Below are 27,181 nucleotides of genomic sequence, written 5' to 3'. Positions count from 1 at the left end.
ACTTGAACCCGGGAGGTGGAGGTTGTAGTGAGCTGAGATCACACTACTGTATTCCAGCCTAGGCGACAGAGTGAGACTCCATCTCAAAAAAAAAAAAAAACAAAAAAAAACACTGTGTGTGTGTGTGTGTGTGTGTGTGTGTATATATATAAAATATATAATAACACCCCTCACACCTTCTCCAAGGCCATGGAATTAGAAGATTCTCAGGATCTCACCTGCTTCTAGTCAGGCACTTCTGCACTTTCTGACTCTTAAATGAGGTAGTAAGGAACTCAAAATATTTACTTAATATTCATTCAGCCCCTATTCTTTTTTTTTTTTTTTTTCTTTTTTTTCTTTTTTCTTTTTGAGGTAGAGTTTCACTCTTGTTGCCCAGGCTGGAGTGCAATGGCGCAATCTCGGCTCACTGCAACCTCCATCTCCCGGGTTCAAGCAATTCTCCTGTCTCAGCCTCCTGAGTAGCTGGGATTTCAGGCATGCACCACCACACCCAGCTAATTTTGTATTTTCAGTAGAGACAGGGTTTCTCCATGTTGGTCAGGCTGGTCTCCAACTCCTGATCTCAGGTGATCCGCCTGCCTCGGCCTCCCAAAGTGCTAGGATTACAGGCATGAGCCACCGAGCCTGGCCTTTTCAGCCCCTATTCTTTCAATCAATTAATTAAATTAATTAGATTTATCCTCTGAGAGAAACATGATTAACTGCCTCCCCCATTTCCACACTCACTTCTCCCTGGCTAAATGAACACTAGTTTTTTTCTGGGTGACAATGTGCCCCAGTCCTGTTCTCCACTTTCTAAGCCTCTCCCCACAGCTAGGAATGGTCATGGGACCCAGGTCAGGTCAATGAGGTATATGTAAAATGGATTCTGAAAAAATTTTTTCTTTCCTGATAAAAAAGGTAGAGATGTGGCTGCCTTAGCCATTCATCCTGCTCCTTTTTTCCTGCCTTAAATGTAGACATGATAGTTGGAGGGGCAGCAGCCATCTTGTGACTATGACACTATAAGCCAACTCATACACTAAAGATGGTCAAAACGGATGAAAGAAGGTCAGAAGGTGTCCAGGTCTCTGATGACATCATTGAACAGCAGAACTAATGCTAGAAACAGCTTACCTCTCAACTTCTTTTTTATGTGAGAAGAAATAAACAAACCTATTTGCCAGTGGTTCTCAACTTGGGTAAATCCCCCCTCCCCCTCCAGGAGACATTTGACAACATCTAGAGATACCTTTGATTGTCACAACTGCTGGGGGTGCAGGTGTTGGTATCTAGTATGCAGAATCTAGAAAGACGCTACTAAACATCTTATAAGGCACAGGACAGCTCACAACAAAGAATTATCTGGTCCAAAATGTCAACAACATAGAGGTTGAGAAACTCTGGCTTAAGCCACTAAGAATGTTTATTTGCTATTCACAGTCAAACGTATTCCTGATTAATAGAGTCCTTCATTCAGGAAACACTGGACACACACAATGAGCCAGATACCATAATATGTGAAGTGCTAGGGATACAAAAATGAGTAAGATCCACTCCATCCCTGTAAAATTCACAGTCTTGTGGAGCAGACAGACATGTTAAGATAAAAATAAGACTATATGTTCTAATACACAGATATCAACACCCAGTTGTGGGAGCACAGAGGATGGAGCAACCGCTAGTTTGGCAGAGTCCAGGCAGGCTTCATAGAGAAGGTGCCTGGGCTGGGGATTAAAAGGTGAAGAGAAGACTGCCAGATGAAGAGGCTTTCCATCAGTGAAGAGAAGGCACAAAGGCTGACCATCATGCATAGGACTGGAGGGCCTGGTGGGGAAAAATGAGAATAGTCAGTTGAGACCAGTTATGGAAAGCTTTGTGTTCTGCAGTAGGCAGGCCCAGGCAAACCTACCCCCAGAGGTCCAAGGAAGCTGAGAGGCCAAAGAAAGAGGCTGACATATCCAGTTCCTTAGAAAGAAAGAAACATTTAATAGAGATTTATGAACAGAAGCCATGTCTGTGTCTAGGATGGCACTGGGACAAAATGGAGGATCCCTGGGCCATTAACCCCCTACCCCAGTGCTTATATACCGTAGGAAAGTGATATGAACAGGAGACAGGGAAACACTAGGTAGAAGAGGGTGGTTCCCTGGCAAAGGTCCCACCCTCAAGTCTGGATACCCCTGGCCCTAAATAAGGACAGGTATTCCTGTTTTTGCACCCAAAAAGTTGCCTTTGGGCCCACTACATCGCCTATTCTGTACCCATGCAAACCATGAACCCCAGGATCCAGAGCGGACGAGGAGACAAGCAGACCATGGCAGAACAGCATGGCAGAGAAAGAGAGATAGAAGGAGCATCTGAAGGCCGAGAGGAGTTCTGCTAGGGGCAGTTGGAGAGGAGTCTGGCCACTGGACAGCCAAACTCCAGGGGAAGATCATCTTCCCATTCCATCCTCCTTCCAGCTTCCCATCCATCCCACTGAGAACCACTTCCACCACTCAATAAAACCCCTGCATTCATCCTTCAAGTCCATGTATGACCTGATTCTTCTGGGACGTGGGACAAGAGCTCAGGATACAGAAAGCTATCACACTGGCCTACTGCCCCTGGGAAAAGGCAGAGGGTCCACTGAGCTGGTTAACACTTAAGCCATCTGCAGACAGCAAAGCTGAAAGAGTGCACTGTAACATGCCCACTCAGGCTTTGGGAGTTGCAGACACCCCACCTGTAGACACTACTTGGGGAGTGGGGCTGGAACCCAAAGTACTTGCCCCAGTTCCTGCCCTTGTCCATCCACATGCTCCCCCTCCCGCAGGTGGTTTGAGCAGTGGTGACTGAAGAGATGAGCCACACCCTTGTTGCATATCCTGTGAGGGGGGTCAGGGAACTCTCCTGTTTCAAAAGGAATGTGTAGGACAAACAAAGTCAACCTCCCAGAGAAAAGCAAGAATGCTGTGTAAATCTGTCTCAGGGCAAGATTTATGGTAAAGGTTGTTCTGACCTAAGGGCAGGATTTCTGGTAAATAGATGCTCTTGCAGAAGAAACAGTAGATGAAATAAAAATCTTAGAGGCATTACTGGAACTGGGGTTAATCAAAAGTCAACATGGCAGGTTAATGTCCAAGATGGAATTGCTTTCACCTCCTCACTTTGCTTAGCTAAAGGCTTTAGACCTTATGCTACAGACAATGAAGAAGAGGCACTGAATTTTATTCCTGAGAGTGACATCATCATCTTGATATTGTTATAAACATAAGTCTGGTGGCAGTATAAAGGATCATGTAAGGTAAACAGAGACTAGAGTTAGCAAGGCACAAAGTGTAAGCAAAAATTCAGCTGAAAGATTAAGATTAGTATTCTGAAAGTATGGCAGGAAATAGTCAAAAGAAGAGAATAAGCGTCACACCTGTAATCCTAGCACTTTGGGAGTCCAAGGTGGGAGGATAGATAGCTTGAGCACAGGAGTTTGAGACCAGCTTAGGCAACATAATGAGATCTTGTCTCTACAAAAAAATTAAAAAATTAGCCAGGCATGGTGGTTTGCATATGTCCTCTCGGGTTGTTTGTAGGCTGAGGCAGGAGAATTGCTTGAGCTCTGGAGTTCAAAGCTGCAGTGAACCATGATCATGCCACTGCACTCCAGCCTAGGCAGTGGAGCAGGGTCCTATCTCAAACAAACAAAACACAAACAGAGGCTAGAAGAAGAGACCCTGAGAAAGGGAAGTGGCATAATGACATCCAGCACTTCTAGGCTGGGTCCTAGGTGGGACAAGAACATCATGGGTGAGAGAGTCAGAGAACTGTGTCAAATGCAAGAAGATGAATTCAAACTGGGCCAGAATAGACTGCGTTTTCTCTGATCCCTTAGTGAAGTGGAGCTGGAAACTTTTAAATAACCTGCAGTATACTATGTGAAGTCATGTTTGAACAAAACAAACAAGATAACCATCCTTAAGTGAAAACGATAGTAACTATATATATTTAGTTCTTATTCCAAAGTTAACATTCAGTTATTGTCAATAAAATTTTTGTTCCTACAAAATTCTAAATTAAAGGGCTCCTATAGGTAGGTAGATACCTGGGCTAAGGTGAACCTTTCTGAACTGTTGTCATTTATTCTAGGACACAGAATAGTTAAAACTAAGGGTAATAGATGCCTATTGTTTTAGCCTATCCATCCCTCTCTCTCCTTCCTTTAACAGAGTCCTTTAGGCCATGGTTCAAGTGGGACTGACTCCATCCCTGGCAGTTGACCCAAGACCCTGCCAATCATACCCCTGGGCACAGTAATTGGCTCAAGGGTGGGCATGTGATCCAGACTCAGACAATCAGAGAGTTCCTTGCATAAGAACTTGTAGAAACTCTCTTGCTGCTAATGTTGCTAAGCCTACAGAATGCTTTCTATAGGAGCATCCAGGGACCATCTTTGCCAACATGTAAGGAGAGCTAACCTGGCTCCTTATCAGAAACTCAAAAGAGGGAAAAAGAAAACTGATACAAGGAAAAAGACACTGGCTTGGTAAAACTGTTTGATTGCCTGGATCTGGACATGTCTTTGAACCTCCTAGTTTTATAAGCCAGTATATCATCCCCATTTAATTGTTGCTTCAACTAGTTTGAGTTTCAGTTACTTGTTATTGAGAGGTTCCTGACTAACATACCAAGTAACCAGCCTGCTTTCACAGAACGGTGCTTTCATAAAATGTATGTATGCTGTGTTAGGAAGCTCCAAGTAGTTTCTTTCTGTTCTGGAGTATGAGCTGAGAGGTGGGGAGATGCGAGAGAAGAAGTTGGAAAAGGAAAGAGTCTTCCTTGTCCTATTAAGCTTATCTCTTCGGATTTCGGAAAAAAATCATTTTTTGTTATAGAGAGAAGGGAGGCAAATTTGTTTAAAGTTAGCCTTTCAATGTATTAACCTCTAATAGTAGCATTATCAAACTGGGTTAGAGCCTTATTTTAAATCAACTTTTTTTTTAGGTTTCTTACCTTTTATTGATAAAAAGCTACTATGATTTACCAGAAATCTTACATTCTGTCAATCTAGGTTGTACATTACAGTACAAGTAAAACTTAACCTCAGCAAAGCCAGTTCTAGATATCTGTCATATATTTCAAAGAGCAAGGATCAAAGGGTGAGTCAAGGGATGAAAAAAGAAAACAGTGATGAAAAAGAAGTGGTAAGAGTTTGATTCAACTCAACAAATATTTATTAAACACTGAATTTGTGCCAGGCACTGCACTGGACAATACAGACATAAAGTGAGCTGAAGGTCAGGCATGGTGGCTCATGCCTATAATCCCAGCAGTTTGTGAGGCTGAGGCAGGTAGACTGCTTGAGCTCAGGAGTTCAAAACCAGCCTGGGCAACATGGTGAGACCCCATCGCTACTAAAAATACAAAAAATAAGCCAGGCATGGTGGTGCACACCTGTGGCCCAGCTACTTGGGAGGCTAAGGTGGGAGGATCGCTTGAACCCAGCGGGTAGAGGTTGCAGTGAGCCAACATTGTGCCACTGCATTCCAGCCTGGGTGACAGAGTGAGACCCTCTGTCCATATATATATATATATATATATATATATATATATATATATGGAGTGTGTGTGTGTATATATATATATGGAGTGTGTGTGTGTGTATATATATATATGGAGTGTATATATATATGGAGTGAGCTGAAAAATATCCCTGCCTCCCAGCAGGTTAAGGTTGAGAGGAGAGGTAGAGAATTGCTCTACAATGTAGTAAGTGCTACCAAAGAAGCTTATCAAAAGAGATCCTAACCCAGCCTGGGGAAGTCAAGGAGGGTATCACAGAAAAGTTAATGACTGGTCAAAGGCCTAAGGAATGAGCAGGAGTTAGCTTGGCTAAGACAACAGGCTGAGGGCTTGGAGAAGGGAGATTTAGTCGACATAGCCTGAGCAAAGCACAAAAAACTAGAACAGCCTGGGGTGGTTAGGGAACACCAAGTAACTCAGTTTTGGCTAGAGTGTGATCTGAGATGGGGGAAATGAAAGAAGAGACTAGGAAAGTAAGCAGGGGCCAAATCAGGTGGACTCCCCTACACCAGGCTAGAGCACTGCAGCTCACCCCATAGGGGCCTGGATGGTCATTCACTTTAATCAAGGAAACAATATGCTCAGATAGGAATTTTACAAATTCTATTCTACTCTCTCTTTGGAGAATGAAATAGGCAGGAAGTTCACTTAGAAAACTGGCAAGAGGGTGAGCAAAAAAGTTTTAAAAGGTCCAGAAAAGATATAGAGAAAAGAATAGAGTCCAGAAATAAACCCTTAAATTTATGGTCTAGTGATTTTTTTATTTTTTTTGAGACAGAGTGTTGCTCTGTCAACCAGGCTGGAGTGCAGTGGCCGGATCTTAGCTCACTGCAAGCTCCGCCTCTCAGGTTTACACCATTCTCCTGCCTCAGCCTCCCGAGTAGCTGGGACTATAGGTGCCCACCACCTCGCCAGGCTAGTTTTTTGTATTTTTTAGTAGAGACGGGATTTCACCGTGTTAGCCAGGATGGTCTCGATCTCCTGACCTCGTGATCTGCCCGTCTCAGCCTCCCAAAGTGCTGGGATTATAGGCTTGAGCCACCACGCCTGGCCAGTCCAGTGATTTTCGACAAGAATCCAAGGACAATTTAATGGGGGGAAATAACAGTATTTTCGACAGAATGGTGTTGAAACTGCTGGATATCCACATACGAAAGAATGAAGTTAGACTTCTACTTCACACCATACAAAAAATTAAATCCAAATGGACCATAGATCTAAAATATAAGAGCTAAAACTACAAAACTCCTAGAATAATAATAGGAGTAAATCTTCGTCACATTGGATTAGGTGATAGCTTCTTAGACAGAATACCAAAAGTATGAGCAACAAAAGAAAACATACATAAATTGAACTTCATCAAAATTTAAAAATTTTGTGCTCCAAAGGACACCATCAAGAAGACAACCCAGGCCAGGCGCGGTGGGTCACTCCTGTAATCCCAGCACTTCGGGAGGCCGAGGTGGGCAGATGACATGAGGTCAGGTGGTCAGGAGTTTGAGACCAGCCTGGCCAACATGGTGAAACCCTATCTCTACTAAAAATACAAAAATTAGCAGGGCGTGGTGGCAGATGCCTGTAATCCCAGCTACTCTGGAGGCTGAGGCATGAGATTGCTTAAACCCGGGAGGCGGAGGTTGGGTGAGCCGAGACTATGCCAGTGCACTCCAGCCTGGGTGACAGAACGAGACTCCATCTCAAAAAAAAAAAAAAAAAAGACAACCTATAGAAAATATCAAAGTGACCAGTAGCTCATTAAAAAAAAAGAGAAAGGGAAAATATTTGCAAATTATCTATCTGATAAGGGACTAATATTTGGAATACATGAACATCAACAATATAAAGTGGGCAAAGGATTTGAATAAACATTTCTCCAAAGAAGATATACACATAACCAAGAAACACAGAAAAGCTGCTCAACATCATTAGTCATTAGAGAAACACAAATCAAAACTACAATGAGATGCCACTTCACATCAACTAGAATGACTAAAATAAAAAAGACAAAATAATAAATGTCGAGGAAGATGTGGAAAAATTGGGACTCTCATAACACTGGTGATGGTAATTTAAATTGTGCAGCCACTTGGAACAGAGGGTTGCCATATGACCAAGAAACGTTACTCATAGGTATATACCCAAAAGAAGTGAAAACATATGCCCACATTAAAAGTTATACATGAATATTCATAGCAGCATTATTCATAACAGCCAAAAAGTGGAAACAATGCAAAAGTTCATCCGCTGATAAATGAGGAAGCAAAATGTGATATATTCATACAATGGGATATTATTCACCTATAAAAATACTGGTACATATACCAGTACCAGTACCAATACATAGTACCAGTATTTATTTCATCCAACACTGAAAATATGCTAAGTGAAAGAAGCCAGACACAAAAGGCCATGTCGTATGATTCCATTTACATGAAATGTCAATAATAGGCAAATCCGTACAAATGGAAGTTAGATTATCCCCCTCGGTTGCCTAAGTCTGGTGGGATTGAGGAGAAAGGGGAGAATGGCTAATGAGTTTGGAGTTTCTTTTTAGGTAATGAAATGTTCTATGATAAGATGGTGGTGATGTTTATACAACTCTGTGACTAAAAACCATTGAATCATATACTTTCTTTTTTTTCTTTTTTCTTTTTTTTTTTTGAGACAGAGCTTCATTCTTGTTGCTTAGGCTGGAGGGCAATGGCACGATCTGGGCTCACGGCAACCTTCGCCTCCTGGGTTCAAGCGATTCTCCCACCTCAGTCTCCAGAGTAGCTGGGATGTACCACCACAGTACAGGCATGTACCACCACACCCAGCTAATTTTGTATTTTTAGTAGAGACGGGGTTTCTCCATGTTGGTCAGGCTGGTCTCGAACGCCCAACCTCAGGTGATCCGCCCGCCTTGGTCTCCCACAATGCTGGGATAACAGGTGTGAACCACTGTGCCTGGCCGAATTGTATACTTCTAAAAGATGACTTTTATCATATGTGAATTATATCTAAATTGAGCTGTTAATAATAATAACAAAAGGCTTGGATTAAAGCTATGGAAGAAGGGATGAGAGATTCCCAAGGGGACGCTTTTGAGAAACTTTAGCAGGTAGTCAGCTGGAGGACCTGGTGATGGATTATTTAAAGAAAGTGAGAAGTCAAAGGTGACTCCTAGTTTCTGGAAGAGAGAGAGTAGAAGAATAGAAAGGAGAATGAGATGAAAGAGATACCAAGGCACCATGGTTCCCCACGCCATCATGAGAAGAAATGGAAGATGCCAATGAAAGAAAAGAGGGAAGAGTTTCATTTTGCTCAATGGTTAACAACTGTTATGAATCACAGCCTGGTAGATGCAGGTCTCTCATCCAGTGAGCTCGATTGGGAAGGCAAAAATCCCTAGAAGACTTAGAAACTAAGTAAGCCCCGGGCATCTGCAAGTAATCTTTGAAAATCTTTAGAATGTGGGCTTTGTGTATTCCTGCCTTCTTGTCCTGCAGATGAGGAAACATCTTTTAAAGAATGTTGGGTTACTTTCCAGATGTTATATACCAGAGGAGACTAGAATTCAGGTCTCCTTACTAAACTGCATTATTTACTATAATACCTTCATAAATAAACAATTAGACTTAGCCCTATTCTTTATTTTTTTGAGACAAAGTCTCACCCTGTCACCCAGGCTGAAGTACAGTGGCGCAATCCTGGCTCATTGCAACCCCCGCTTCCTGGGTTCAAGCGATTCTCCTGTCTCAGCCTCCTGAGTAGCTGGGATTACTGGCGTGCACCACAGTCAGCTAATTTTTGTATGTTTAGTAGAGATGGGGTTTCACCATGTTGGCCAGGCTGGTCTCAAACTCCTAACCTCAGGTGATCTGCCTCCTTTGGCCTCCCAAAGTGCTGGGATTACAGGTGTGAGCCACCACGCTCAGCCTGACTCTGCCCTGTTTTTTAGACATTTGTCAGAACACATCCCAATACATGCAGTTATGTGTTTGCCCACTGTAGACCTTCCGAGTAGAAGGTCTGTAGACTATGCATCGGAATCCATTGACCATAAAAACAATAAATGCTTAGATTGCTTTTCTATGATGTCCCTCAACAGTGAGGCTCCAGCATTTCCAGGTGGCCTCTTTCATGCCTAGTCAAGAACATAAAGACTTACAATTCACCTGGCCCTATTGATGAGAGGATGTTGGGGACACCCTCTTCCTCAAAGGCTCTATGAGTAGGAGATAAGGAAGGGCACTTCCAAGTCATTTTGCCAGAAAGCTCAGAGAGAATAGGGGCAAGAAAGTATCTGAGGTTTGGCCAAGCCTGCAGACTTGGGTCATCTGGGGATTGGGGAAGTCTTTCCCCTTTCTGGAACCCAACAACATGATCCCAAGACCACCACCAGGTGTATACTCGGGGTTTCAGTCCTGAATGCCGGAAAATACAAAAGTATAGAGTAACATTAAATGAGTTTTTATCTTTTATTTACCTCCATTTAATAAACCTTGAATGGCTCTGTTTCCTGTCTTTGATTGTCCTGTCTGCATATTTCCTGCTGAGAGTTTACAAAACAGCACTCTTGAACAGGAAGATAAGAAGTGTGCCTATTTGTCGAATAACATCAAGGGAGAAAACTGCTAACTCATCTATTTTGTTAAGTTGTTCAAAAGGATCAAAATACCAATTAACTTGCTGGCTCAGAAATCTTTGATATCCTCAGATTTACTGGCATTTTGAAACTCCTGTTCATACTTGCCTAATGACTTTCTGATTATGAACAAAGAAGTGCCAATCTGTTCAGCATTTGACCTGTTTTCTTAAATATTTTTATGTATTCAAACATTGTTACAAAAAATACTTGACTAGTCAAATTCATGCGCTAAATTTTTTTTTCTTGTTTCACCTCCAAATTTAAGAGGAAAAATGAAGCTCAAAAACACTTTAAAAAAAAAAAAAAAGCCATTTTGTTCTTATTTTAATTTAAAAGCTCTCATTGCAAGGAAATTTCTTTTTTTTTTTTTTTTTTTTTTGCCTTATCTTTTCCATGGAATTTAGCAGAGTTTGGGAGACTTGATAAAGCAAGCTACCTTATTTAGGACCCATCCTCTCCTGAGAAAAAGTTGGAAAAAATGACCTTGGGCACATGTTTCAGAGTGGAGGTAAAAAGACACTAACTGATGGCTTAAGGAGTGAGGCAGATTCTACAATGTATTTTTTTTTTCTTGATTGCCTTGTCTTTGTCAGGCATACAATGGATTTCAATATTCCTCTCCAGGCATCCTCAGACAGCAGTGCTTCTCAGAGGTGTTTTTTTGTTGTTGTTGTTATTGTTTTCCTTATTTCTTCACAGAAAATTCTACTTGTAATCACATTCATACATAATGTCTATGGCAGTTGTTCAGAAAAGAGTAACATTTCATTCTTAGACAAAGGCACTTCTGGGTTAAGAAAGTGCCATGCAATTAATTTCAATAAATATTGATTGAAATAAACTGAACTGAAGAGATTAAAAGCATGGATACTGAAACCAGACTGCCTGGGTTCAAATCCTGGCTCTACATTGACCAGCATGAGACCATGGGAAAATCACTTACTTTCTTTTGATACCCAAGTTTTCTCACCTTTACATTTTGTAAAATGGGGATAATAATAGAGTCTAGCTTATAGGGTTGTTCTATGGATCAAATGAGATAATACATTTTAAATAGTGCCCTAAAATGTCCTGTACTCTTAGGATACTTTAGGTGCTATATAAGTGTTAATTATTATATTATATCATGCCAGAACCTAGAAGAAGAACTGGTGCTTGGGTGCATTCCAATCCACCAGAATCTGGGCCCACTTATGGAGGGATACTTTCATCATAACAACAAAATACCTGGAGAACTTGAGACCTAAGGATTTATAACATATAAATGTATATGGACATTTAAAATAATGTGATCAGAAGGAAGCTTAACGTGACTGCTGGATCACTGCAGTTTAGTTGAAGCACAATAAAAGTTCAACATTCAAAGAACTAAATGGTAGCTGGCAGCTAGCCAATTACATATTTGGAGGAGAGTGGGCAGGAGGAACAATCTTAGGACACAGGGATGGCCAGAGTAGAGCTACATTTACAAGAATGCATTCCCAAAGGTGATGGTCTGACCTTTTCACAAATTCTTCAAAGAGGATGCGGTGGGAATAGCCCTGGCGGCGGATGCTGACTGTCTCCAGAATCCCTGTGGAGCGGAGCTGGGCCAGCACCCTCTCTCGAGAGAACTGCAGGGCCTCTCGGTCATCATTGGGTTTAATGCAGCGCACAAAGTGGGGCTGTCCAACCACCATTTTGGAGAGCAGGTCCATCAGAGAATACTACCAGGGAGAAAAATGCACAAGGAACGAGGTTACCACCAATGCAATGGATAATTACAACACGGGCCTGCAGAAGCCTCTAGAGCAGTTTGAGGCTCACAGACCTTTGCGAGGCAGAACATGAAGTCAGCAATAGGAGAAAATAATATAAGTCCTACTTATAGCCATCTGCAGATTCAAAAACATTCTTTAAACATCACCTAGTGCCAAGCAATATCCCGTATGGCAGCAACTTAGCTAAGAACATGCTCTAGGCTATCCTGTAATTCCATTGCCAGAACTAGAATGCTTGTCGCCGGTATTCCCAGGTGACGTTCCACAATCTGTATCTGTAATTTAAAATGTCCAGCGTTTGAGGAAGGGGCAAATTGCTTCTTCAGCCTAAGATCCACCAGATAGTCTAAGCAAATCCTACTGATACGATTGGTAATAAGGTAGTGGGACAGAAAAGAAAAATACAAAAACAAGGCAAAGAAAATAAGAGAAGTATTCAAAATGAAGATTATGGTGACTATCAACTAACATATACCAAGCAGCTGGTACAGGGTTCTCACAGCAAGAGGGGAGGAAGGACATGGAAAATCAGAGGGGCGCTTGTGAAGGGGGCGGCCTCAGTTGTTTCTGAGGGGCATCCACTGCTGGAGCTCTTCTGGGCACACCTTCAGGGGCTATTATAAGCCAAGGGAAATCAGTTCCATTATTTCATAGTCACTGCTCCTACAGATCAAAATTGGTGTTACCTAGCTTACCAAGGTAACTTGTTTTTCAGGGTTAGCATTTGTGAACTGGTATTTTGAGAACACCAAACTGGTTATTATGGGTATATTTCTGAAAAACCATAAGCCAGAGACTTTTCTGCTGATAGGGGGGCCCTAAGATCTTGAGAATCATTTCACAGAGTAAATAGAGCCACTAAATCCAGTGGGAAAATACACACAGACACCAAGGGTTACCAGGAGGATGATACGGTTTGGATGTGTGTTTCCTCCAAATCTCATGTTGAAATGTGACCTCCAATGTTGGAGATGGGCCCAGTGGGAGGTGTTTGGGTCATGCGGGCAGATGCCTCATGAGTGGGAGGTGTTTGGGTTATGGGGGCAGATTCTTCATGAATGGCTTGGTGCTGTCCTCATGGCAATGAGTGAGTTCTTACTCTATTAGTTGATGCAAAATCTGGTTGTTTAAAAGAGTATGGGATCCCCCCCCCTCTGTTTTGGTCCCTCTCCATTCCTCTCTCTCTTGCCATGTAACATGCCTGCTCCATGAGTAAAACCTCACCAGAAGCCAAGCAGATGCTGGCACCACACTTGTACAGCCTGAAGAATCATGAGCCAAATAAACCTCTTTTCTTTATAAATTATCCAGTCTCAGCTGGGCGTGGTGGCTCATGCCTGTAATCCTAGCACTTTGGGAGGCTGATGTGGGTGGATCACCTAAGGTTAGGAGTTCAAGACCAGCCTGGCCAACGTGGCAAAACCCTGTCTCTAATAAAAACACAAAAAAATTTTGCTAGGTTTAGTGGTACGTGCCTGTAGTCCCAGCTATATGGTAGGCTGTGGCAGGAGAATCACTTGAACCTGGGAGGTGGAGGTTGCAGTGAGCCAAGACTGCGCCACTGCACTCCAGCCTGGGCAATAGAGTGAGACTCTGTCTCAAAAAATATGTATATATTATCCAGTGTCAGGTATTCCTTCATAGCAACATAAAATGAACTAACAGAATAAGATAGAGCCACTAAAGGGGATAGGAACAGGTATGTCTCAATGTAAGAAATAAGTAGCAATTAGAAATAACCAAACATCAGAATGATGAGGCAGGGGCCCACCTGCCACAGATGCTATAGCATGACTCACTGCATGGATGGAGTATGGGATTCAAAGGTCTGGGGCCCCTGCAAATCATACCCTGAGCCCAATTCTAGCCTGCCTCTGAAGCACAGTTGGCTAGGCTGGACTTCTGCACTTTAGATTCTTGCACCTGCTAGCTTTCCATGGAGCCTTCTATCCAGAGTGCCGGCTCCCAAGTCCTGCCCTTCAGCCTGCCTGGCTCTTCCGGCTTCCCATCCACCTGACCTCTCATCCCTGCCAAGCCCTTTCCTCTGCCAACCCCACCTTACTACCTCATTCCGCTGCCCCTGAGATCAGCTCTATATTTGATCTAACAGCATTTCTTTTTTTTTCTTTTTGCGACGGAGTCTCACTCTGTCACCCACGCTGGAGTGCAATGGTGCAATCTCGGCTCACTGCAACCTCTACCTCCCAGGTTCAAGCAATTCTCCTGCCTCAGCCTCCCAAGTAGCTGGAATTACAGGCATCTGCCACCACACCTGACTAATTTTCGCATTTTTAGTAGAGATGGAGTTTCACCATGTTGGCCAGGTTGGTCTCAAACTCTTGACCTCGGGTGATTCGCCTGCCTCAGCCTCCCAAAGTGCTGGGATTACAGGTGTGAGTCACTGTGCTTGGCCTAACAGCATTTCTACTGTGAAACTATCTGGATCTCAGCTTCCAGTGGTACGTGATCTCTAAAGGCCTTCCAACTCTAATGCTTTATAATTTGAAGACAAACAAATCTGTGCAAATTGCTGCAAGATTCTATGCGTCTTGTCTTTGCTATATAATGTGTATTTAACAGAGCCCTTCTAGAGACCATATTTTTACCCAAAGGAGTCATTTAACTAGATGAAGTATCAGAAATAGGGATGGCAGAAATGGGAAATAATAGGGCTCAGACAAGTATATTTTACAATGGGTCAATTTAATCTAGGAAAATAAAATCAATGCTAAGACAGATTCTCTTAGTATCTGAACTTCATAAGCCAACTTCTGGAACTTTATTAACTACTTTACTATTCAGTATGCTAGAAAAGTGGCTGCCTCCAGTAACTTTAAGACCAAGAAGCAGCTTGAATGCTGACAGAATCAGTCATTTAATGGGCAGGAGGATTGTGTGCCCATTGCTCTCTTCCCGCCCTGCTTCCACCACTTCCCCAACCCGATGTTTCTTGACTCTGTGCTTTGCCCTTGTTTCACTGACTCTATCTGGGCATCTCATAAGAAGGCTTGGATAGTCCTTTTTGGAAGTAGGCAGAATACAGATCAAGAAGACTCCATACCCGGAAGTAAGAAGCCACGGTTTGCCTCTTCATGTTGGTGGTTTCTTCTGGATGCCGTATCACCTCCAGAGTGTCCACCTGGAAGCAAGATGGAGGCAAGTGGTTTGGGGATCCAGGCACTTAACTCATGCTCCATGTCTTCCAAAATCTGAAAGCCTGTTTGGCCGAATATCTGAGGGGCCATGGTATTTAGTACACAATAGTGTCCTACTGTGGGGAGAATTTTTCAAAACATAGAAACAAAGAATATGCATTGTTCTACTCATTTGACAATACCTCACTCTGTAAAATACCATATGGTCTCAGTGTAAACCTCTGTTATTTTGATACTTCTCCATCTTCTAATGAACCCCTGTTAAATTCTCTAGTAAGGTCACATGAGACCAAACGACTGCCTACAAGGAAACTTGGCAAAGGGCCATGAGGCCAAATGATTATAAAGACATGATGGTCCCAAAGGCCAGGTTGTACCACAGGGAATTAGGCCAGCACCAGTTGCTTTCCATGTCATCAGACTCTGATGCTGCAACACTCCTCCTACCTCCCACAGTTCCCATGTGCTCACTGCAGATAGGAGCTCAGGCACCAAATCACTCGGAAACCCAATGGAATGAACCTGTTCTCAATATCTATCCCAACTACCTGGGCTGACTGGAAGGAATTTATTGATGAAAACAATTGTAGGGACCGACTGCAAGCAGCCTGCGTTCCATTATTATAATACAACGACAAAAACTCTGCTTTCGTTTGCAGAGTGCATGAGTGGCATTTAGCACTGGCCTTGCTGTGGCAGCTTCCCATCTGCTCTGAACAGGTGGCAAGGGTATAAAGCAGAAATGTTTGAAATGGAAGACACTGCTGTCAGCATGTGGGTTAGGCGGGGTGGACTGCCATCCAGGCAGCCACCTTCCCATGGGATAAGGATGTCTGCAGGCTTGTTCAATGAAAGTGAAAAATTGGTGCTAAAAGGGATGGGAGTTAGGAGGGGTGAATAAAGAGGCTCACCTAAAGGAGTATGTGGGAGACTGTGTGTAAAATGGAAGGAAATGCTTCAATTGGGATGGGTCAAGAAAATAGGTTTATTTAAGAAGGAGAGAAAACATGGTGCTAAGTTTTCAAAACCTAGAAAAGCAACCTAAACAGTGAGCAGGTCTATGACCTGAGTGAAGACATCAACCTCAACAGTGAGCAGGTCTATGACCTGAGTGAAGACATTAGCCTAAACAGTGAGCAGGTCTATGACCTGAGTGAAGACATCAGAGACAGTGCAGCTTTATTTTAATGGGCTGCACAGCAGATGCCATCAGTCCATTCACATGCAGCTGAAACAATGATACAACTGCCTGTAGGTTTGACATTTTAATTTTTTCTTTTTCTTTTTCTTTTGTTTTTTTTTTTTTTTTTTTTTTTTTGTGAGACGGAGTCTTGCTCTGTTGCCCAGGCTGGAGTGCAGTGGTGGGATCTCTGCTCACCACAACCTCGCCTCCCAGGTTCACGCCATTCTCCTGCCTCAGCCTCCTGAGTAGCTTGGGACTACAGGCACCTGCCACAGCACCCAGTTAATTTTTTGTATTTTTAGTATAGACGGGGTTTCACCATGTTAGCCAGGATGGTCTTGATCTCCTGACCTTGTGATCCACCCGCCTTGGTCTCAAACTCCCATCCTCAGGTGATCCACCTGCCTCGGCCTCCCAAAGTGCTGGGATTGCAGGAGTGAGCCACCTCGCCCGGCCTCGACACTTCTTTTTATTAAGAGATCCTCCCTGAAGAAGCACCTCTAGCTTTGAACCTGCTTTTCCTCCTTCATTTCCCTCCCTTTTTATTCAAATTAACTAGTGAGCACCAGGCCCCCCAGGCAGCTGAAAAGCTCATTTATATTTTTCTACTGGTAGATGTTTATGGATTGACTTATTACCCTCCCTCAGAACTTATAACATTTGAGAATTTAACAGTTTAGTGACCAAAAAATCCTTGATGTGTATTAATTCAGCTGAAACACAATTTAAAAGGAATACTCTTGTAAGAAAATTTCACATGTATCCCATAATCTGCACAAATAAAATATAAATAAATCAAAGGAATAATCTGTATTGTTTTCAAGATCAGCACCGGTTCCCTCTAGCAAATTGGAAAAATGCAGAGTTAAGCACCAATTTGTACTCCAAAAGTTATAAGGCTACATGGTCAGAAGGTAGCTCCCAGCTAGTGACAGCCCCGTCTAACTGCACAGCATCTGTGTTTCAACAGAACTTTAAATTCTGTCCTTGCAATCACATACAGAGTGATGTTTGGAAATAAAGTAAAAACCTATTCTTTGATATATACAACCTGGAAATGCTAATGCTTATCTGTAATTCACCACCTACATACTTAGTACTGTGTTTGACAGAATAGGTGATATGTAATTGGGGTATTTTCTAATTTAAGAATTTAGAAAGGTCTTTGGTTGTCGAGGGATCTCTTGTATATTTGCATAGTCATAAGGTTCTCCTGAACTTGGAATGGATCTAAAAGAGAGAATTTCCGACAAGGAATAAACCAGAAGTTGCTTCTCTCAACCCTTTAAACTAGACCTCTCTCTAAATCAGGCCTCCCGTGGAACTCCAAAGCCAGCCCCTAAAGTCCAAACCAAAAGGGCTGAGAAGGCTGTTGTGTAGCCTAAGAGATTTTCTTCCTGAGCTAATTTCATTAATACAATAGTAGTAGCATCATTTAATTTTTTAACCAAAAATGCTTTTAGAAACAATCTGGAAAGTGGGTTCTATTAGGGCATCATCTAGCAAATAGTTCTTCCCCAAAGTGGGGATTTAACAAAGAAGAAATCCTCTCCAAAGTATTTATGTTTTTACCTTAGGAGAAAAAAAGAGACCAGAAAAGCTTTCCTAGGCTGAGTGATTGCTATTGACACACCTGGTTGAAATTCTTGCTAGCTGTGTGGCCATGCACCTGTTATACTCATGTGCCATAGAAGTAGGACATTTCAGTCAATGGTAAACTGTATATGCTACAGTAGTACCATAGATTATAATGGAGCTGAAAAATTCCCATTGCCTAGTAATGTTGTAGACATCATAATGTCATAGTGCACTTCATTTCTCATGTGTTTGTGGTGATTTGGTGTAAACAAACCTGTGCTGCCAATTATATCAAAGCAGAGCATGTACAACAATGTACAGTACACTGGATAATAATAAACAACTATGTTACTGGTTTACATATTTACAATACCAGTAATCATTGTTTTAGCCAGGTGTGGTGGGGTTCATGCCTGTAATCCCAGAACTTTGGGAGGCTGAGGTGGGCGGACCACTTGAGGTCAGGAGTTCGAGACCAGTCTGACCAATGAAGTGAAACCCTATCTCTACTTAAATATAAAAATTAGCCAGGCATGGTAGTGGGCACCTGTAGTCCTAGCTATTCAGGAGGCTGAGGCAGGATAACTACTTGAACCCAGGAGGCGGAGGTTGTAGTGAGCTGCGATCATGCCACTGTACTCCAGCCTGGACGACAGAGCGAGATTCTGTCTCAAAAAAAAAAAAAAAAAAAAAAAAAAAAATTATTATTTTAGGGTGTACTCCATCTACTTACATTAAAAACAAAACAAAAAATGTTAACCATGGAACAGCCTCAGGCAGGTCCTTTAGGAGGTATTCAAGAAGAAGGCATTGCTATCATAGGAGATGATGACACTATGCGTGTTATTGCCCTAAAGACTTTCCAGTTCGACAAGATGTGGAGTTAGTAGAAGAAAGTGATATTGATGATCCTGACCGTGTGTAGGCCTAGGCTAACGTATGTGTTTGTGTCTTTGTTTTTCACAAAAAAAGTTTTAAAAGTAAAAGTAAAAAAGTTTTAAATAGAAGTTTATAGAATAAAGATATAAAGAAAGATTTTTGTACAGTTGTACAATGTGTTTGTGTTTTAAGCTAAGTGTTATTATAAAAAAAGAGTGAAAAATTCTTTTAGACAGACTTGTACCAAACCATTCTTTGTTTTGCAGGCTTTTTAAGTTCATAAAATAAAAAAGTTAAACTAAGGTTAATTTATTATTGAAGAAAATGCATTTTAAAATAAATTTAGTATAGCCTAAGTGTATGTTACTTATAAAGTCTACAGGAGTGTACACTAATGTCTCAGGCCTTCATATTCACTCGCCACATACTCACTGACTCACCCAGAGTGACTTCCAGTCCTGTAAGCTCCATTCATGGTAAGTGCACTACGCAGGTGTGCCATTTTTAATCCTTTGTACCACATTTTTACTGTACCTTTTCTATGTTTAGATACAAAAATACTTACCACTGTGTTATACTGCGTACAGTATTCAGTACAGCAACCTGCTGCACAGGTTTGTAGTCTTGGAGTGATAGGCTATAGCTTATAGCCTAGGCGCATAGTAAGCTATGCCATCTACGTTTGTGTAAGCACACTCTATGACTGAACGACGACAAAAAATCACCTAATGATGTAGTCCTCAGAATATATCACCATTATTAAGTGACTGATGACTGTATTTAACTTTTAAAAGCCTCTGTTTTCCTCATTAATAAAATTGGTTAGTCAAAATTGCTGCCTTGCACACATATAACAAATAACATTAGTTCTCCTTCCATCATTACCGTGATTGATTTAGTTTCAGTGTAGTGATAAATATCAAGGATGCAAAGTGCGTTCAGTGGCAGAAGGAGAGTTCTGCTACCACACAACTCAGCAAGGAGATCTTTATATTTATTGGTAAGAAAAATAGTTCCAATGAAACTGTTGGGGAATAGAAACACATACCCCAAAATATGGTACTTTGACATGTTGAACTAAAGAAGAGTCAAGGTCTCTCTGAAACCCCCAACTCCCATCTCTTAATCCTCTGTCTCTCCCATAGCCCAGGATGAAGCTGTTCTCTAAATTCCTTTATCTGCCTAAAGTCTAGAGCCACCAAAGAAAACAATTATCTGTGATCCCTTCCCTGAGTTTTTCATTAACTAAACTCATATCACAGGAAGAAAGGCTGCAGTCTGTCAACACAACTGAACAGACTTGTCCCAAACCATTGTTTGTTTTGCAGACCTAACAGACTTTGTCCCAGGCCATTGTATGTTTTTCAAGGCCATTAAATTCCCCTAAAATCATTTACCATACCCCTAAAATCATCCACACTTCTCCATCTCCCTCTCCCTTAAGAAGGGTATATAACCATCTGTGTACCATGTGTCTGATAGGTAATCATTCTGTGATTCTCCCCTATTCTCGTTAACACATCTGTATTCTTTTTCTCCTATTAATCTGCCTCTTGTCAGTTTATTTTCAGCAAACTTTCAGAGAGTGAGGAAGTTTTCCCTTGGTCCCTTTAAGACCAATATCAAAATGATCAATAGAAGCCATATTCTGGACAAAACCATTGTCTGTCTAACCCAGTATGCTTTCCTCCTACAACACAGACTTACACAACAATGTAAGTCAGTTGGAGCTGAGCAAGCGTGCTTTCTGTCCACAATGATAAACATCCTGCTTGGTTCCTTGTGAATGGTTAGCCTTCAGAGTGGTCACGAATAAGTTTTACAAATTGTGTTACAGTCCCCAAGACACAGCAGTTGAGCAAGCTTCTATATACATATGGGCTCCACACATGGAATTTTAAATGATTATCAAAACTTGAGTAATATAGTATATATTGAGTGTTTCCTATCTGAAATCACTGTACTAAACACTTCCTATATTATGTCACTAAATTCTCAAAATGACCTATGAAGTAAATAATATTATTCTTCCCATTCTACATATGAAGAAGTTAAGACTAACATATTTTAGGTAAAATTCCCAGAGTCCTACAGCCAGTAGACGGCCATGCCTATATCTGAACCCACTTTGATTCCTAAACCATATTTCTTAAACATTATATACTACCACTGAAACCACCTTTGCAAAAATTATAACTGAGACAATTATTACAGTGAAAGAGACCTGACATAACTGACTCCATCTTGCTTCTAACCTCCAAGCTGTCCTTGTTCATTCCTGGGTGTAGGCCGAACTAACTTCAGGAGGAACTTAGTTTATAGTTCAGCTTTGAAACAAAGACAATAACAGCCCTTTCCCAAAACAAACCCCCTTCCTGCCTAGGGACTAAACTGTCTTTGCAGGACTAACAAATTAGCCACAAGATTAGAAATCATGGTTTAAGAGTCATGCAGCTGGAGGCTGCCAGATTCTACATTTTTCCAAATTGCTCCTGGGGACAGCATCAGTATTGTAAGGCCTAAGATCAGTGCTTGAGATATTTATAGACCCTGCACTCGATGGACCAGCTGGCACCGTCCAGATCCATAAACTGGCTCATCTGGTCTTGTGGTCCCAACCCAGGAATTGACTCAGTGCAAGAGGACAGTTTCAACTCCCTATGATTTCATCTCTGACCTGACCAATCAGAACTCCTAATGCACTGTCCCCCCTACCCACAGAATTATGCTTAAAAATTCAGATCCCCAAATTCTCTCATTTTAGTAATAAAAAAACTCTGGTCTCCCACACAACTGGCTCTATGTGAATTATTCTTTCTCTATTGCAATTCCCGTCTTGATCAATCGGCTCTGTCTAGGCAGCAGGCAAGGTGAGCCCGTTGGGTGGTTACAAATTTGGAGGCTGGTCTGAGATTGCCTTTGTAGCTACCTGCCCATGGTTCGGTAGCCCCTCTCCTTTGATGGATCCAGAGGCCAGCCCAAGCAGCCACCTAGTTCTCTTGGATTAGAGGATGACTCTGACACTGTCTCTACTGGCAGGTCAGTGCCAGCCCAATGTTCATGAATTTAATTGCAATAGAGAAATAGTCCTGGGGAGACATTTCATAACTGCAGCCCCACGGTAGGACGTCTGTCTGTAGCTCCGCCACAGAGTGTCTGTACCTGGAGCAGTACTGCAGGGTGTGTCTCTGTCTGTAGCAAAATCATGGAGTGTCTGTAGCTGTAGCCCCATTATGAGGTGTCTGATTTGGTGAGTATTCTAGGAGCTGCCAACACCTCCTCCCTTCTGCTGATAGTTTTGGCTCCTTCAAAGTCTCAGTTGGCCCTACCTAATGAGTAGGAAGAGTCTTGGTTCCGGAGATTTCTTCTCAATCAGGAAGATTTGGGGGAGATTTCTCAGATGGGAAATAGGAGGCTAGTTTGGAAGGAATACTCTTGGAATTCTTGGCAAGGGATCTTGATTTGAAAGGCCTTCTGTCCATCTTGTCTTTGTTGTGTGTGTTTGTATGTGTGGAAGGGATCTCTGAAGAAACTGCTGACCGAAGTCCAGCAGGCCTAACTTGAAGAACCCTCTGTAAGTGTAATCGCATTCGGTGAGCCCTGAAGAAAGCTCAACAGGCCTGACTCTGTGATTCTCCACTCTTCGTCTTGCCAAGAGACCACTCATCAAATTCCTAGTTGGAGGTCATCCCTTCCCACCTTAAGTGGATCAAAGATGACAGAGACCAACAGGAGAAAGTTTGAGCCTTGTTAGATCAATTTTGGGTGTGGAATGAGGAGACTAGTGTCTGTTTTGTTACGTGTATTTTGCTTCAGCTGGGATGGAAAACGTTAATTCGGTTCCTCATGCAGCCCATTGGGTGGCATCTTGCAAAACTAGAAAGCTTTTTCCTATGGTTCCATAAAACAGAAAGTGACCATTTTCTTTTGTAATGGGTCCCCACAGCTTGGTGCCGTGAGCAGGGTCATCAAAAGCTGCTCTGTTCTTCTGAAAGTTGCAGAGAAAGGGAACCCAGAAACCTGGTACCTGGTATGCTGGCAAAAAGGGTAAGAATTTCTTACCAGCCAGGTTTCTGGTCGGTTGGTCGGTTGGTCAGTCTGTCTGTCTCTCTCTCTTTCGTGTGTGTGTGTGAATGATAAACATCACTGTCTCTTCTGCAAAGGTTTGATTAATAGAAAAAAAGGATTTGTGAGACTAGTCTTATTAGGATGCCGCAAATCTGGTGTACTTTGTGCTAAGAATTTGTCTTTCTGTAATGGAGAGGCAGTGTCACAGGACAGAACACAGGCTTTGAACCCCTAAACGCCTACTTTTCAAGCCAGCCTGGCAGGCTTGTCAGTTACAAACTTTGCTGCAGGCCCCTGAAACCAATACTGGATGAAGCTTCTCTCTCATGTTGTTTTATGTCCTTAAAATCTTAACCTTGTGACCATGTGGGGATACTTTAGGCTCTGCCATTCAGAGGACAAGGATTTTGGGGTTCATGTCATAGCTAGCCCTAAAAATTATCTTAAGCAGTTTAAAGCCTTTGTAAGCTCAAAACTGGCTACTCTAGGCCTCTTTTGGGAAGAACAATAGAAACTGCTTAATGTTGTAGCTTCATAGCTAAGGCTTTGTTTTTTGACAATGGCAGCCTAGGTTCAATTCTTGGCTTAGGAAATCAGTCCTTTCTGCTTTGTTATTTGTGAAACTTTTTGCCATTTATTGATTCTCTTCCCCCAGGGACTGCTTCTGATTTCCTAATTTTTTATTTCTCTGAATTATCTCTGGGTAGATTCTAAATCTTGTAAATAAACTGTTTACTGTCTCTTTGAGACACCTTATGCATCCATGGTCAAGTTATAACCTTAGTTAAAACTTATTAATTTCACTGGGAGGTTACCTGTGGTAGAATTCAAAAGCCAAAAATATTGGCTCTCCTGACTGGAGTTTGGAATGAGATTTTAAAAGTTTTTTTAAAAAACAAAAGAGCTCTACTGTTAAAATCAGCTTAATTAAAATGGATATCCAAGCTATACATATTTAAAAGGCCTTCATCTTTTTCTTCTTCTTGAATCGCTTTTTTCTGAAAAAGGTTTTTCTTCTCAGTTGACAGAATTATTTTTCTCCATTTTGTCTGCTTCCCGCTCCTAATGTCCACATGAGAGAATCTAAGAATTTCAAACAGCCTGGACTCCTGGGGAACAACAGAGGTGGCACCACAGACCCCATTCTGGAAAAAACCTATTTTCCTCATGGAACCCCAGGAATTGAAAGTGGATACATCTCTCTCAAAATCTAAGGCTGTGTTTGGTTTTTCATTGTGTTACCTGACCTTTTTTTTGACTTTTGGGGGCATCAGAAATTACTTTACATTATGGGAAAGCCTTTAGCCTTAGTGTATAGCAACTTTAAGGGATATTGGCTGTTACAGAGGGATACTTGACTCTTTGTGTACTTGGATTAGAGAAGCATGCTTGGTCACCTGGAAGGTATGCAAACATCCCCACCTTCCACTGAGAGATGAGATTCCCATGGGGATGGGCTGATTACAAAATGGGCTGATTGGCTTTGGGTTGCCTTGTAATAAAATGCACAGTAAAAGCATTGCACTGTCTTCTTCCATAGTATTTCCCTCTTTTTGGGGATCCAGGATGTGATATAAAAATGGGACCCCTTGGCTGGGCGCAGTGGCTCACGCCTGTAATCCCAGCACTTTGGGAGGCCGAGGCAGGTGGATCACGAGGTCAGGATATCAAGACCATTCTTGCCAACACGGTGAAACCCTGTTTCCACTAAAAATACAAAAAACAAAATCAGCTGTGCATGGTGGTGAGTGCCTTTGGTCCCAGCTACTCAGGAGGCTGAGGCAGGAGAATGGCTTGAACCTGGGAGGTGGAGCTTACAGTGAGCCAAGACTGTGCCACTGCACTCCAGCCTGGGCGACAGCGGGAGACTCCGTCTCAAAAAAAAAAAAAAAAAAAAAGGGACCCTTAATTTTGGGGATCTGTTTCTGCCTTCCAGCTGTGCCTGCTTATTAGGCCCTGGAAACAGCAAGCTTTCCTGACCCTATTCCTCCAACGGCTCCACCCTGAAGCCAGTAATCCAATTACTGACAAACGAAAATCTTGACAACTACTGGATCTTCTTCTCTCTGTATATTTATATCTGTTTGTGTGACGTTTATATATGAAAGAGCTCTGAACAATTGGGGGCAAAATAAGGGCTTAAATAAAATATTTTGTCAGAAAAATAGAAACTTTAATGCCTTTTTATTCATGTGACTTTAGTAATCTTTCAGAAATAAAGACAACTTTAAAGATTATTGGTAAAATAAAAACGTCTTCAAAATTTAGACATTTGATAGAGATATTTGGTCTAAATTGGGTCAGATATTAGGTTTGCTAAATGCTTTAAGGTAATAAACTGCTTCTTTGACTTTTGAAAACTGTTTGACTTACCTACTTTGGAGCCATTAGGTTCTAGATAAGGCCTGGGGACATGTGGCATAAGCCACACCCCCTAGCTGTACTAGGAAGAATCAGACCTTATTTGCACTGCTGTCTGGTGTCCTAGGCTCCACAGCCAGTATATATTAAAATCATTTACTTATCGGGCTTTTCACAAAAAATGAAAGATGCTAAAAGTTAACAGTATAACACGTACTTGAGTCCACTGGAAAAAGAGTTTTACATGCAAGTTTGCAAGGTATAGAAGGAAAGTAGAATGTGGTTTTGGTGGGAAATTATAAGAAGGCATGGGAATATGGTTTTTGTTAAAGGGAATGTAATTTTGTATAGTTCAGAGGGTTTTAAAGAATATCTTAACCTAAAAGAGTAAAGGGTCAAAACTGAAGTTTAAGCAAGTTGGAAAGGTTTGTGAAGGGTTGATCTTATAAAGGAAGTTCTGTGAAAAGAAGCAAGTTGGCTAAGAGTTGAGGGGAACTGTTTTGTAATTTTCTGTATATCAAACGTTAAAATAAAAGCACATTGATGTGGAGCCAGAATCTGGGCCCATGTGTCTGAGTAACAGGGTTTTCTTTTAAAAAAATTGATCTGTTGAACAGAAAATTGTAAGGAGTTAGTTATAAGAAGTTTATGAGAATCTTACCTTATGGTCAAACTAATTAAAACTACATAAATTTACAAAATTGTATTAAAAACTAGCTTTAGCATTAAAGATGCCCTAAAGCAAACATGAAACTTGTTTTTCTCTTTTGAAAAAGATTTTTATGTAATATTAAGAGACAATTAAAATAAATCTTATTTGCCTTTTGAGTAAACTACAAAAAAAAAAAAAAAAAAGGGAGGGGAGAGAGAAGAGACAGATTCAGTTGACCTCATGCTGTCTTCATTGGATATTATTGTCTAGAAAGCTGAGTTTCCTCTCTATCAGAGAAAAGGTCTTTTCCTTTTTAAAATTTCTGGGTTATCATTTTGGCTATATGAATGACTTATGGTGACCTGGGATTCTATTTAGTGATATCCAGTGTTGTAAACCTTCGATATTTGACAAACTTTCCAAAGTCAAATTATAGAGTATGTCTTTTTCTGACCTAATTAATCTTTTAGATATTAGGTCCCCTAAAGTGCAAAAATGATGTATTTGCCTTATTTTACATAAAAATCACACAGGAAGCATTGTCAACTATGAAATGATGTTTGGCTTTCTTTGGACTGTATTTTTATAAATATATTATTATCAATATGTTATTTGTATGTGTTCAAAAATTATAGGAGGCTTCTATAATTCTGACATAATTTAGTGTATATTAAGCCTTTTAACTATTATGTAAAATACTAGACTACCCAGGCAGAGGGCTGCATGAAGGGAACTAATGCTGCCCACTCTAAGATTACCCCTGGGTCAAGAGTACCTGAAAGTCCATACCATATTTGGTGCAAATCTGTTACTCACCTTGGCTTTCCCAGCACTGAAATGTGGAGGCAAAGATCTTGAGGCCACTGTTATCCTAGCTCTTGTCTGGGCCAAATTACCTATGAAAGAGACCACAAGGAACATAAATTAAGGAAAAGTTAAGGAATAGGATCACGAGTAATTTTTCCCTTTGTGTCCTAGTATTTTTCTGAATTTTCAAAATAATCTGTTTTGAATTTTTAAAATTTGGAAAATTTTGAAACTTTGATGATATAAATTATAAATTATAATAATTATTTAAAAGTTTAAAATAATTTGTAAGCAGCTGGGCGTGGTGGCTCATGCCTGTAATCCCAACATTTTGGGAGGCTGAGGTGGGCAGATCATGAGGTCAGGAGATCGAGACCATCCTGGTTAACACAGTGAAACCCTATCGCTACTGAAAATACAAAAAAAAATTAGCTGGGCGTGGTGGCGGCAGCCTGTAGTCCCAGCTACTTGGGAGGCTGAGTCAGGAGAATGGCGTGAACCCGGGAGGCAGAGCTTGCAGTGAGTGGAGATCGCACCACTGCACTCCAGCCTGGGTGACAGAGC

The 27,181-nt window shown here is 41.5% G+C and overlaps 1 protein-coding gene across 1 annotated transcript in view; it reads right to left on the bottom strand.

Moving 5' to 3' along the window:
• Nucleotides 1-1,555: 1,555 nt before the first annotated feature.
• The window catches only part of LOC140712578 (myosin-IIIb-like), a 75,060-nt gene continuing 49,434 nt past the window's right edge, over nucleotides 1,556-27,181 (bottom strand). The window contains exons 5-8 of the mRNA XM_073019802.1: nucleotides 26,627-26,706; nucleotides 14,996-15,073; nucleotides 11,675-11,880; nucleotides 1,556-1,809 (exon numbers count right to left, since the gene is read on the bottom strand). Of these exons, the coding sequence (XP_072875903.1) occupies nucleotides 1,584-1,809; nucleotides 11,675-11,880; nucleotides 14,996-15,073; nucleotides 26,627-26,706 (590 nt within the window). The 3' untranslated portion in view covers nucleotides 1,556-1,583. The remainder of the gene's footprint in view (nucleotides 1,810-11,674; nucleotides 11,881-14,995; nucleotides 15,074-26,626; nucleotides 26,707-27,181) is intronic.

This window comes from Chlorocebus sabaeus, chromosome 10 (assembly GCF_047675955.1).
Source record: "Chlorocebus sabaeus isolate Y175 chromosome 10, mChlSab1.0.hap1, whole genome shotgun sequence".
In the NCBI taxonomy this organism is placed as follows: domain Eukaryota; kingdom Metazoa; phylum Chordata; class Mammalia; order Primates; family Cercopithecidae; genus Chlorocebus; species Chlorocebus sabaeus.
Note: the sequence above shows the minus strand (reverse complement) of the source record. Positions and strands in the feature narration are given on the sequence as shown.